This window comes from Mytilus edulis, chromosome 7 (genome assembly GCF_963676685.1).
Source record: "Mytilus edulis chromosome 7, xbMytEdul2.2, whole genome shotgun sequence".
In the NCBI taxonomy this organism is placed as follows: Eukaryota; Metazoa; Mollusca; class Bivalvia; order Mytilida; family Mytilidae; genus Mytilus; species Mytilus edulis.
The window spans coordinates 47,883,846-47,897,851 of NC_092350.1; the positions used below are offsets into that span (position 1 = coordinate 47,883,846).

Genomic DNA, 14,006 nt, shown 5'->3' on the forward strand with positions numbered 1-14,006 from the left:
TACCGATAATTTTTATGAATTTGAATAATTCTTTGCTTTTTACTATTGAAAATATTTAGTTTTTAGATAAATATTACTTCACTGTGTCGAACTAAAACTTCTTAATATGAACATTGATGAATAATTATTGTAAATTCAGAAATTATTGTGTGCATTTATTATTGCGATTTTGTCATTTTAGACTTATATGTGATTTTATTTTTTACGATTTTGAGAAAAATCCTGTTTAATTCATATAAAATATTTCAAAATGTGAGTTTAAATTATTACGTTTACAACTCGCCGCATTTTTCGCAATAATAAAAACCTCGCATTAATTTCTGAATTTACAGTATTTTTTTTTTGTTTTTTTAGGCAGCAGCAATCAATCCTAAGCTTAATCCCTTCAGTAGCAAAAAATATTTTGACAATTTATTCCAAATTATATGCCATCTGTTATTTCTTGTTCAAATTAGTTAGCATGGATATGGCTGGTAGGTTGACTCTGTTGATTTTTCTTGGATGAAAAAAGGATATGTTCTATTTATACTTATGTGATAGCAACCCAAATACCACAATAACCAAGATACATCTATCTGTCACAACATACGGTCAAGATATTTGTGCAGATTAAACCTCACACATATTCTGTCTGTATCAAATCAGGCTAACGTTGAACATTTGTTTTCAATTTTGATTGTATTTATTTGTATTAACTATTTTGTTTTATATGACCATATCACTAAATAAAACTTCGACAGTAACTGATATTTGTCCGAAAGTGCCACTACTGAAGCAGAAGCTGCTGATTTTTTAAGATTCTGAAGTCCTTCAGTTTTTTTGGGGGTTGTTTAATCTTTGGTTATAATGTGTTTTGATTTGTGAACTAGTGTTTGTCTTTATATCTCTCTTTTACCCATTAAAGTACTCTGTACTTATTTGATAGATTGAAATGCCTTCTTGTTTCTTTTCCTTCTCGTCTTCATGCAAGTTTCAAATTTCAAGTTTTCCAAAGCAAAAACTCATTAAAGATACCATTCTTATAATTCAGAAAATAGAAATGCATTTTTTTCTACCCATAATTCATTTGTGGCACTTGGATCCTTTTTTTTTCAATTTAACAAGGTTAACTGCAATACACAGAAAGCTGAATATTTTGATAACGCTGTTAACAATTCTACTTTTTTGTAGAAAAGTCTCAATAAAATTAACCTTATTTGTACGAATAAACTCTTACGGTCAATAGTCTCTAATCCTATTGGTGTTGAGACCGATTTACTTCTAAATTCATTGAACCATCTTCTATTGTTGTCATCCTGCTGAATAAACTCTATATTCTTCCCCTGAAAAGAAGCAAAGATAAGAATGCACTACATTTTAGGCAATTTATGATCATGATGATGCTTCTTTATTTCTAGTACATAAAAGCAAAACAAGTAGCTCAAAATTCATATCTATGGAATCAAGTCTTTAAACTGACCTACCTTAATATTATGACAGTTACAAAATTGAAGATGCACATCACAATTAACATGATAAACTAATATAGTTTTTTTTTCTTAAAAACTTCACTGAAATTTAACATTTTAGGTTAAAACTATGAAATTGTACACATGATTGCCTTAGATCTGACAAAGATCACTTTCATTTTAAAGGTTGTGGTGGTAGGAGTGGTAAAATAAACAGCATCATAGTTACATGTATACATGTTATACATGTACCCAATACCTGCTCATTATTACCAAATATACTTACATTAGGTGATGCTACCTGGATATTGAAGTTGGAGCTGGCCAAGTTATAAGCCTGTCTAAATGATTCTGAGGAGACACCTATTAAAATATACGAATACACACACTGAAAATATTGGAGTAAGATACATATATAAAAAGAATAAAATATATGCTGTACACACCATAGGCATGATGTGTTCTGTTGGTAATGTCATGAGTGTCAATCATTATCATGATTAGGGAGCTACCATTTGATTTTGATGGGGGCTAGAATGAAATTTAAAAAAAAAAGGTGGATGAAATTTGACAAAAAAGGCAGGACAGGAGTTTTGTTAAAAAAAAAAACAGGATGAGCAACTTGGCAAAAAAAAGGCATGATGACAATTTATGTAAAAAAGGTCAGGATAAACTAAGAAAAAAAGGCAGGACCGAAAAGAGTGAAATATAAAATGGCAGGACAGAGATTACAACTAAAAAAAAATGTTCATCCTAGCCCCCTCCCTTATCAAGAAGACTTCTATACAACATATAATAAGACACACCCAAAAGTGGATATGGTCATGAGTGATATGCAGGAAACCATAACACATATCTCTTACTGTAAATTACTCTTAACATGCTAATGTAGGTATTACTTGGCTGGTAACATGTTAAATAGTCAATAATTCTTATATGATTAGCATATCTATAAATACTTGAATTGGATTGGTCAATTAGAATTTTTCTCTAAGTTTACACTTCGATAAACCATGTTTCCGAAACTACTTTTGTAATCTATTCATGTGCAATACACAAGCTTGCAGTTATCCCGGGATTTTCAGCAAATTGAGATTAAAAAACAATTGCATAACAGTTGTGACTATTCTTGCGCATACATGTATATAACAAAAAAAGAAAGAAATTTATTGCACTAAAGCTTCGAAAATGTACAAAAATTAAATTTAATAAAATTCCGCGAAATTTCATGAAGGATTTGGTGAATTTACGCCATGGCAAAACATGACGTCATACGAATGGAAATTTTCAAGGGAAAGATTATTTAGTTTCGTGTACGCTTCAAATTCGGATAAAATTTAATTAAAATGAAGTTTTTGAGGTAGGTGCTATTTCATTTAAGATTCCGTTGTATTTTTCGGACATTTATGGTTTTTAGAAAGTCAAGATGGCAGCGTACTCCTTAGTTACGACTTGCCATTGTGCTTTTGATGGTAAATATATATAGTAGCCATCAACAAAAAAATATTTGGCTGAAGAATTATAAGGATTAAACACATTTTTTCTAGAGGTTATTGATGTGTAAACCGGGGCTCTTACTCACAATCTCAACATAAAAGTCCTTCTGACTTTTATTCAGTTTGTGAGTTAATCGCCCCGGTTTACACATCAATAACCTCTAGAAAAAATGTGTTTAATCCTATAATATCAGTCAACATTTAATTATCATATTCCATAAAAAAAAATTGTAAGTGTTCCGCAGAACCCAGTGTCAGTGATTCACCTTAACTTTATGAAGCTAATAAATATTTTAATAACTTTAACTGCAGATTGTCTGTAATGTAAACTGAAAGAAAACTACCGGTATGTACATAATTATAAGTTACATACGCAAAAACAGGAAATATAATTTTACAAAATTTTCTTCTAAATACTTGCTTTTGATAATAAAGAAGCTTCTGACCAACTTCGGTAGAAATCCAGAATAGTTTAAGAAAGTTATTAAAATTTTAAAAACGTTAATATGTTTAATCACAGAGTGAATGTTGTGTTAACTGGCAGAAAAACTACCTCCATATAAACATGATAAAGTAAAACTATCTATAATGAACTTGGCCCAGTAGTTTCAGTGGAAAATGTTAGTTAAAATTTACAAATTTTATGAAAATTGTTAAAAATTGACTATAAAGGACAATAACTGCTTAGGGGTCAATTGACCATTTCCGTCATGTTGACTTACTTGTAAATCTTACTTTGCTTAACATTATTGATGTTTACAGTTTATCTCTATCTATAATAAGATAATTTAAGATAATAACCAAAAACAGCAAAATGTCCTTAAAATTACCAATTCAGGGGCAGCAACCCAACAACAGGTTTTCAGATTCATCTGAAAATTTCAGGGCAGATAGATCTTGACCTGATAAACCATTTTACCCCATGTCAGATTTGCTCTAAATGCTTTGGTTTCAGAGTTTTAAGCCAAAATCTACATTTCACCCCTTTGTTCTATTTTTAGCCATGGCGGCCATCTTGGTTGGTTGGCCAGGTCACGGGACACAATTTTTAACCTACATACCCCAATGATGATTGTGGTCAAGTTTGGTTTAATTTGGCCCAGTTGTTTCAGAGGAGAAGATTTTTGTAAAAGATAACTTAGCTTTACGAAAAATGGTTAAAAATTGACTATAAAGGGCAATAACTCCTAAAGAAATCAACAGACCATTTTGGTCCTGTTGACTTATTTGTAGATCTTACTTTGCTGAACATTTTTGCTGTTTACAGTTTATCTCTCAAAATTTCAGGGCAGATAGATCTTGACCTGATAAACAATTTTACTCGATGTCAGATTTGCTCTAAATGCTTTGGTTTTTAAGTGATAAGCCAAAAACTGCATTTTACCCCTATCTTCTATTTTTAGCCATGGCGGCCATCTTGGTTGGTTGGCCAGGTCACCAGACACAATTTTTTAACTAGATACCCTAATAATGATTTTGGCCATGTTTGGTTAAATTTGGCCCAGTAGCTTCAGGGGAGAAGATTTTTGTAAAAGGTAACGACGGACGCCAGACGCCAAGTGATAAGAAAAGCTTACTTGGCCCTTTGGGCCAGGTGAGCTAAAAAGGTAAAAAGGATTTTTTTTTTTACAAAATTTACTTCTGGATACCATCTTCTAATCATATTCAACTTTTTGTTTTAATTTTGTAGAAATCCAGGATAATTTAAGAAAGTTATTTAAATTTTAAAAACTTCAACCACAGAGCAGAGTGAATAGAATGTTAACTGGCAAAAAAACTAAGTCCAATTATAAGTAAAATATGTATAACAATGGATAAACAGGATTTTTTTTTTTACAAAATTTACATCTTGATACTATCTTATGATCATAAACAATCTTCTGTCCATATTTGGTAGAAACCCAGGATAGTTTGAGAAAGTTATTAAAATTTTTAAAAAACTTTAACCACAATCTTCTGTCCATATTTGGTTGAAACCCAGGATAGTTTGAGAAAGTTATTAAAATTTTTAAAAAACTTTAACCACAGAGTGAATATTTGTGGATGCAACTGATGACGGAATGTAGGATCACTATGTCTGGCTTTTTTGACAAAAGTCCAACGGCTTGACAAAAATGCAATTTCACATTTAGACCCTGAGTGTGTTCCAAAGATAACATACCATGTTTTCTTTATTTTATTACCATATCCAGAAGATGATGAAAACTAGATTAGTGACTCTAGGTCAAAACCGTAATTTGGTATAATTCCTATTAAATGCAATTGATATAATTATTATGTAAACAAGTTTAAGTTAATGGATAGTTACAAGTCTCTCTTGCAATCATATTAAATAATTAGATCTCCTGTGGGGGTCTCAATTGGGGCTTCAGATCCCGGATCCTACATACTGTTTTGATATTTTGACAGACTCCAGGATCGGCTGTTTTTAAACTCAAGATTTCAGGATTGAGCCTTTTGCAATCCAGGATAAATTTGTTTGAAGTTCGGGATGTCAATGAATGTCTGGATTTAAACTTCTTTTAATTTGGGACTTCGGTATTTCATGTTTTTAAGCCCAGGATTTCAGGATCAGGACCATGACACAGGTTTTTTTTCAAAAGTGACGATTTTCTAAAAGTTGTTCAACATTTCACAAAACTTTGTTAAACCTGTTTATTTACTTTTGACCTTACTTATTTATTTATCCCTTATAATTTGTATTCACTATTTTATTTTATCACAAATCAAATTCATTCTTTCATTGTCAGTTAATTTGCGTTTTTTGATTGAGTTATAAGCCTTCCAATTGATATTTTATCGTGTGTCTTTCCATATTGTGATGTTATACTATCATTTCAGAAAAGGGAGATGGTTTGTTACCATTAAAACTTTTAATCCCGCTACAAATGTTTGCACTTCTCATAAGTCTTGAATCTGATGTACAGCATGTACAGTGGTTGTCGTCTGTTTATATGTTACGTTCATACATGTTTCTCGTTTCTCCTTTTTATATAGATTACATCATTGGTTTCCCCGTTTGAATGATTTTACACTAGTAATTTTTGTACAAAGCTGAAACATTTTTAAAAAAGGAATTGGAAATTCTAATTCTAGATAATGCATGTAATTGAAGTCCCCACATCATGCACATCAGACTTGCAATGCATTCTGCTATATTGCCTGAAAGTTAGTACCGGATACATGTTTATAGCAAGACAGTGTACCAGTCAGGGTTGGTACTTAAACAAGTGATTTCAAAATCACTTCTTTGAGTGATTTTGGCTGAGAAATATTTAAAATTTCCGCAAAATCAAAATCACTGAAACAAGTAATTTGAGAAGTTAAAATTTAATCACTTCAATAAGTGTTTACTAGTATAACATTTTTTGGATATTTTTCCCACAAGCTTGATGTTTTTATTACTAAAAAAAACAAAATTCCATTGAAAAAACAACTATGTACATGCAGAAATTGTCATTTGCTTGATAAACCTGCCAGTTTTTACAGTTTATTTGAATATGCAAAAACTGGAATAATTTGTAGATCAGGACATAACCTTCATCATGTTCATGACCTTAAAATAAATCATTCTAATTCTAAAGAAAACCAGTCAGGTCACCTTATATTGTTGACCTTTGTCTGATAGTATTAAGTGTAGTTAATGAATATTTGATTACAGAACAATTCCCAAGGGTACTTTTAAAAGCTTTAGCGCACTAACTTACTGCCCAAGTGCACTGGTGAAATTGATATCCAAAGATAAAGGGATAATTGATTTAAGTAGGAAAATTATAGAATAGTTTGTGAAAATATGGAAAATCAATGAAATTAGCATTTGAAGATCAAAGAAAACACCAAAATCACTTAAATAGGTGATAACTGAATATAAAAATTCACTGAAATAGGTGATCATGAAATCACTTGTTTAAGTAGCACCCTGACTGTGTACTAACCAAAGAAGTAATAAAACACAACCAAAGCAATTCTCAGATCTGCAGTGACATCACAACATGTAACTGACCAATCAATGATTAGCATTTTTGTTATGTAAACAATGTTGATAGGTGATGCGGATAAGATTCCTCTAGATTTTCCATAGACTTATTGCAAATTAATTTAATTGATATATATCATAACCAGTTGAATAAAGTAATTTTACTCTTTTAATACTGTTAAAGACACTATATACTATCCCCATTTTGATTTTTAACATACTATAACATCTGGTTAAAAAATAATTGGCAATATAAATAATCAGTTATCCCCTTCAAATAGATGAAAAATCTAGAGGATTCCGGATTTCATCACCTCCTGACAAATGTAAATGCCAGGATGTCCGGACCTGACCTGAATGATTTTTAACAAGAACAAAAAAAACATGGATGATAAATGTCATGGTTACAGTGGAAGATGTTTTAAAATACCTATTTGTATAACTGAACAATGCAAACTACTGTTCTTTGTAAAACACATTCAAATTGGAACAATGACAATGTCAGAAACTGACAACCATGACAATGTTTTAGTGCAAAGACAGTCATGACAGTAGATATAGGACATAGCCATAACTAGGTAGACTAGAGCAGAGAGCCTCAAAAACTGTGATGCTCTCATATTTCTTTACTATTAGAATAAACACGTTCTCATCTAAAATTAGAAATTCTCATATGCCACTTAACTTATTTTTGTGTGAAAAGGCTACAACATTTGGGAATATTGATATAATTCGCGTAAAAAACTCACTGTATAGCATTAACAATATTTGTTTGTCATCTTTTGGCAAGATTTGTGATCTTTCTTTGTAAATGCGAACCAAAATTTCATTATTTTATCATAAACCTTTTTCATAGGATGCTAGAATGAACTATTTTAACACCAAGGAAATAGTTCAAGTAAATAAACCTTAAAAAAATACTCATTCTGCATTTTTGTTATACTTTTATGTCATTTTGAAATATATACATAACATAGCATTTACCCATCTTTATTTCAGATGTTTCAATGAAAAGAATGCTAAATTAAGTCTTTTTTTCTCTTACTTGTATTTTTCAGGTCTGTATGCCTGCATACCACCCTGGTGTATGTTAAAACCTCACTGTATGTGTATATTAGAATTTGTCAGGTCTGTATGCCAGCATACCTACCTGGTTAATGCTAAACTCTCACTCTATGCATATACAAGTAAATTTCAGGTCGGTATGCTAGCATACCGACCTGGTTAATGCTAAACTCTCACTCTATGCATAAACTAGCATTTTTCAGGTCTGTATGCTAGCATACCGACCTGGTTAATGCTTAACTGTCACTCTATGCACATCCTAGTATTTGTCAGGTCTGTATGCTAGCATACCGACCTGGTGTATGTTAAACTCTCACTCTATGCATATATACTAGTATTTGTCAGGTCTGTATGCTAGCATACCGACCTGGTGCATGTTAAACTCTCACTCTATGCATATACTAGTATTTTTCAGGTCTGTATGCTAGCATCCCGACCTGGTGTATATTAAACTCTCACTTTCTGCGTATATAAGTATTTGTCAGGTCTGTATTCCTGCATACAAATCTGGTGTATTTAGAACCTTTAATATATTTATTTTGGCATAGTTAAGGTCTGTATGCCTGTATACGAACCTAGGATATGTAAACCGATTTTTTAAAATTTATTTTGGCTTTTTTTCTGCTAGGTACTTGTATGCCTGTATGGATTCTAAAATTTTATTCTGGATTCATGTTTGTATTGGCAAGTCTGTATGCCTGAATGCTAAGTATTTACTGAGTAGTATCATTTCTTATTTAATTATGTTTGCATACCTCCCTTAGAAAATAAGGAGATGTGTATGATTGTGAAATGAAAAGGTCGAACATGGATGTAAGGAATTACTTATGTATAGCCTTCAACTGCATTTGAATTTGAAAGAAAGCTCTTAAAATTCTTAACTGCAACACTCAGGGGTTTATTCCCGTATACCAACCCGCTTTTCAATAAACCCTTGTAAAACAATGGAATTCATGGGTTTGATTGTCGGCATACCAACATATAATCCTATACCCATTGGAACATAAAAGTTTGCATATTTGTTTGACATTTTCAGTTCACGGTATTCTTGCATACAACACTAGTGTACGGTGAAAACTTATTTTTCTTGCATGGATACATACAAGCTTTAATTGCTTGTACACCAATCTATGTTTTATTGAATTGCAGTTTTACACACATTCTTGTATTGTCAAACCTTGCTGGTATTCAGTAAGCTTGTGTAATTGTGTATGGTTTGCCCCCAGTCTTAAATGTCTACATATTTGGTGGCACTTATTAGATATTTTAAAGCAACCTGAATGGTTTGCATTCTAACCAGCCTTATATTGTATTCAAATTTTGAATTGCAAAACTATCATTTTTCATCATTCTCTAAGTTATAGACTTCAAGAGGGGCGAAAGATGCCAGAGGAACAGTCAAACTCATAAATCGAAAATAAACTGACAACACCATGACATGAAAGATACAAATTAAAAGTACACAGGCCAAGAAACAGCATAGAAAACAAACAAAGTCTGAGCAACACGAACCCTAACCAAAAACTGGGGATGATCTCTGGTGCTCCAGAAGGGTAAGCAGATACTGCTCCACATGTGGCACCGTCGGGTTGCTCATGTTTTTACAAACCCGATAACTAGCTTTATACAGTAAGTCAAATTCATGAAAAGGGAAGGGGATTGTAGTTATGACGTGAGAAACATATCCGATATCATCTGTGAAACGGTTGTTCCATAACGGTCAACCAACTATATACTATGGTAACAATTGTGTATACACTGGAGTTGTAAAAACAAATCCTTCAACCAGGAAAGCCAAAGAATTGATGCCTTTTCTAGTGAAGCCATGCATACATTATTAGCAGGAACAGCAAAAAGACTGGTGTTGTTCATTGGTGTCATCGTTATTTAGGAAGGCATTGGTTTAACCTATCCAGTCACTAAGAAGTGTTACAATTAAATTCATAAGCAACACATAAATAGTTACATGAAAGGTATAGCCAATGTTTGAATAATGCTGAAACGAGAAATGAAAACTACATATTATATACATATATATATATATGCGAGTAAATATTTTACACTTCACTTTAACATTGATGTGGCGTGGTCAACTACATCAAAGATTTGATGGTCAATTATACTTAATTTGTTGTATGATCTTTCATCTTGTTTATTAAATGTGACAGTGTGTACAGTACATGAGTTGCACCGTAGAATTGTAATAATATTTGGACGTTTATCAAAGCAAGGTTTAATCAAATTTAAGGACAGCGGTTCATAGCACGATTTTGTAAGACACTTTTTGCATTGATCACTTATATTGGTGCAGTAGCTTGAAGTATCAATTAAGTTGCGATAAATATTATAATGAAGTAACATGTTGTTTTATAGAGTTGGAACTAAGTAACGTTTTGTATTGGAATTTATAACTGTGAACCTGGGTTGTGAACCTTTTAAAAATATCATATATACATGTACATTTATATGATTAAACATGTGAACATTAAACAGACTTCGTTACTAGTATATAGACGGTAGTGAGCCTATATATCTATGTTGAAATATTTAATAGCTATTTCCTTATGTAAACGGGCAAGGAGGATTAGATCCCAGATACATATATCCAAAATAATGACTGTCCAAAATACACAGAACAAAGACCCATTTACCGTTACATTTATATCACAATTACTGATTTTAAAGTTTATATGAACTAAGGGTTCTTTATAGTGAACTCGTTCCCTTGAAAAACAAATTGTCGCCATGCATGTGATTGATTGAAGATCAATGAAATATGTCATTTCCTTAGTAACATTCATTTTTCCAATAAATGTACTGTTCTAATCCTTTTGCAATGAATTTATGTATAATTTGTTTGAATTAGGCAGCAACCATTTGATTTTCGGGGGTGGGGGTGGGGGGGGGGGGGGGGGCAGTCTTCACGCTGAACTGTTTAATCTACAGGCCCGCAGCTCAATTTTTGAAAATTTTTAGTTAGATTCTGTTGGCCTGTAGGTCTGATTTTTACAGGCCCGAGAGCAATTTTACCAGCCTGGGCTGTCTGGGCTGCCACTCGGCGTGAAGACTGGGGGGGGGGGGGGGGGGGGGGGGGGGAGAACTGGACCCTGAGAAAAAAAAAATGTTTGTTTCACCCTCAGCTGCCGCTATATGTAATGCTAAAATTGAAAGAAAAAAATTGTTTTTGGTTTGTCGCTAATAAAAAGATTGTTCTTCGCTAAAGGCGAAAAAAAAGTTTGTACAGAAAAAACCATAGCCCCCCATAGGACCCCAGAAAATCAAATGGTTGCTGCCTTACTTCTTTTCTAAAAAAAACTAAAAAGCTAAACAAAAGACGGTCAAAGCTACGTTTTGCTATTGATGTAACATTGATTAAGGGGCTTTATCACAACTATTAGTGAAATAAAGTATCTGAAGTATCATAAAGAAAGATCTTCATAAATTACCCTGTTACAGTATTGATTTAAACAGTCTAGTGGCGGATTAAGATATTTTCATAAAGGGGGAGGGGCTCCAGCCAAGGTTCAGCGATTTCTATATAATCAACCAAATGTTTCCCACAAAAGGGGGGCATGTACCTTTTGTATCCGCCTATGGGACCCAACATGAAAAATTAGAAATAATAATGTATAGCAAAACAATTTACGAAAAAGAAAAACCGGAAAAATATGAACCAATGACAACTTCAACAGTCAGGCTCCTGACTTGGAACAGGCATAAAAAGACTATATAGTGTGGCCGGTTTTAACATGTGATCGAGCGCTCAGCTTCCCCTCTCTTTTTTTTTTACCTGGGACAGTTGTTTCCCTAAAAGTTGTAAGAATAAGACATGAATATCCAGAAGTTTCATAAGGGGGATGAGATAGGGAGGGCACTGCATGACTTCTTTAGAGATGGACGCTTCAGTACTGTTTCCCTCAATAAATCAACGTAAGTTTTCCCACAAAGTGCTGGCATAGCACCCCCTTTAAATAGATTCTACCTCTTGCTACATGCATATATGTGTACATGTGTACATGTTCAAGCCGACCTCCAAAAAAGAGGGTGTTAAATGAAATCGTGAAAAATGTACAAAAACAGCTAGGTTTACTTACCATAAATATATCCGACATTCTGTTTTGCTTCTGGTTTATTCAAATCAAGATAATAGAGCGTTTTTTTGTCCATTTTCTTCTCCGTGAGGAGAACTCCTTCATTGATCATTGAAATTGTTTACATTTTTAAATGACGTCATCAAGATGGAGTGCGTGACTCCGCAGATAAATAGTCCTTTTCTCTTTGACTTTTTAATAATTACCAATACCAAGTATAAACAAAACAGGTTATTTTGTAATCAATTGCTATTATTTTAATTAAGTGTACTGGTAAAGTAACTTGTGTAAGCCAATGCTATCCGTCTATATCCCTCCGCCTTACGTCAGAAGGTCCCTGACGTCATATAAATTTTTGTCAACAACTTCGAACTTGGAACCTCGCATCATTTTCCGTAATTTCAATTTGCAAACAAAACAGATACCTCTAGGTCAATAAAGCGATCATAGGCATGGAACTTGAAAATTGATTTTCATTTATCGATTTACAACAGAGAGCTTACGCTTTAATTACCGGTTTGCCTTGCAAATTAACGCTTTTCTGTTTACCAACGGGAGAAAATAAAGAGGTCAGTTTTAGGCTTTTAGTTTTAAAAAAAAACTCGAAATCGGCAATAAAGTAAAAACACAGCTATACTGACGTAAAGGATTTTTTTTAAACACCCAGGTTCGTATGCTATCATACAGACCTGTGAAATACAACAACTGATTCAATATTTGCTGTTCTGCATACACCAGGTGCGTATGCTAGCATACATACCTGAGAAATACAATGTATTAATTAAATGTAAACATTAGCATACACCAGGTACGTATGCTAGCATACAGACCTGAGAAATGCAAGTTAATTTATTACAATTCAGTTCAGCATATACCAGGTGTTAAAATGCCAGATTCACGATTTCCAAGTGCTTGATAAAATAAAAATGTGTTTTTCCTTTATTTTTCTCTTTTTTGTATAAGATTGTTTTATGAGCATTAATTCGACCTATTTGAGAACGAATTATGACAAATTACCGTTAATGAGAATTTCTAATTTTAGATGAGAACGTGTTAATAATAATGTTAGCGTCTATATTTATTTGCCTTGGGTGCCATATATTTGACCCTGCAACATGTTTGAACAGAGTCAGACCCAGTTGCAGAAGTCAAACCAAAACTTGAGAAAAGGGGGCGTTCCCTCTACAAGGAAAACATTTTCCAATGTATTTGTCATTTTGTGTAGTTACTATATGAAAAATGTGTTGTGCAGTGATAAAAAACCGGAATAAATCCGCTGTATAACCTTCACTCGAAGAGCTAAGCACTAGCAGACAATTCACTCGAGATGCTGACATTCTCTGAAAAGGGACTTTTTTGAATGGGGAAAGGTATCAATCATAATTTAAAGTATGAATTGTATGAATCTTTCTCCAATATAGGAGCACCGCTTCTACAAAATACAACCCCTATTCAACTTAATTAATATGAAACCGTCATTTGTGAACGTCCTTTGATCTATAGTTTTTTAGCGGAAATTACCGAATCCATAATTGGCAATGCCCAGCGAACAAATTTAAACAGTTGTTAAAGTCATTTTATCATTAAGGCGCGCAGTATACAATATTTTATAAAACTAATTGAAATAAGTCAATTAAGAAGTATGATCAATTTACCACAAATTTATTCCACACCTGGGCATTTTTAACTTATTTTGATGATCAGTTTCACCATATTCACAACTTAATATGTATATATACTTTAAGTGTTTAATAAATTGCTTCGTTGAACTCAGCTGTATACAACCGCAGAGGTCCAACCCTAAACCGTTCGGACAAAAACGGACACACTATTCACGCTTGATACAGGTCTGAATTTTGAATGTTATTAAATATTTTACACATAATAAGTTTCTGACACAGAATAACTGTAGTAAAAGAACTTAAAATTG

At 32.8% G+C, this 14,006-nt stretch overlaps 1 protein-coding gene across 2 annotated transcripts in view; it reads right to left on the minus strand.

Moving 5' to 3' along the window:
• The window catches only part of LOC139481658 (glutamine amidotransferase-like class 1 domain-containing protein 1), a 53,802-nt gene that overhangs the window by 15,928 nt on the left and 23,868 nt on the right, over positions 1 to 14,006 (minus strand). For both annotated transcript variants that reach the window (XM_071265109.1, XM_071265108.1), the window contains exons 7-8: positions 1,735 to 1,811; positions 1,217 to 1,322 (exon numbers count right to left, since the gene is read on the minus strand). In XM_071265109.1, coding sequence (XP_071121210.1) covers positions 1,217 to 1,322; positions 1,735 to 1,811 — 183 coding nt within the window. The remainder of the gene's footprint in view (positions 1 to 1,216; positions 1,323 to 1,734; positions 1,812 to 14,006) is intronic.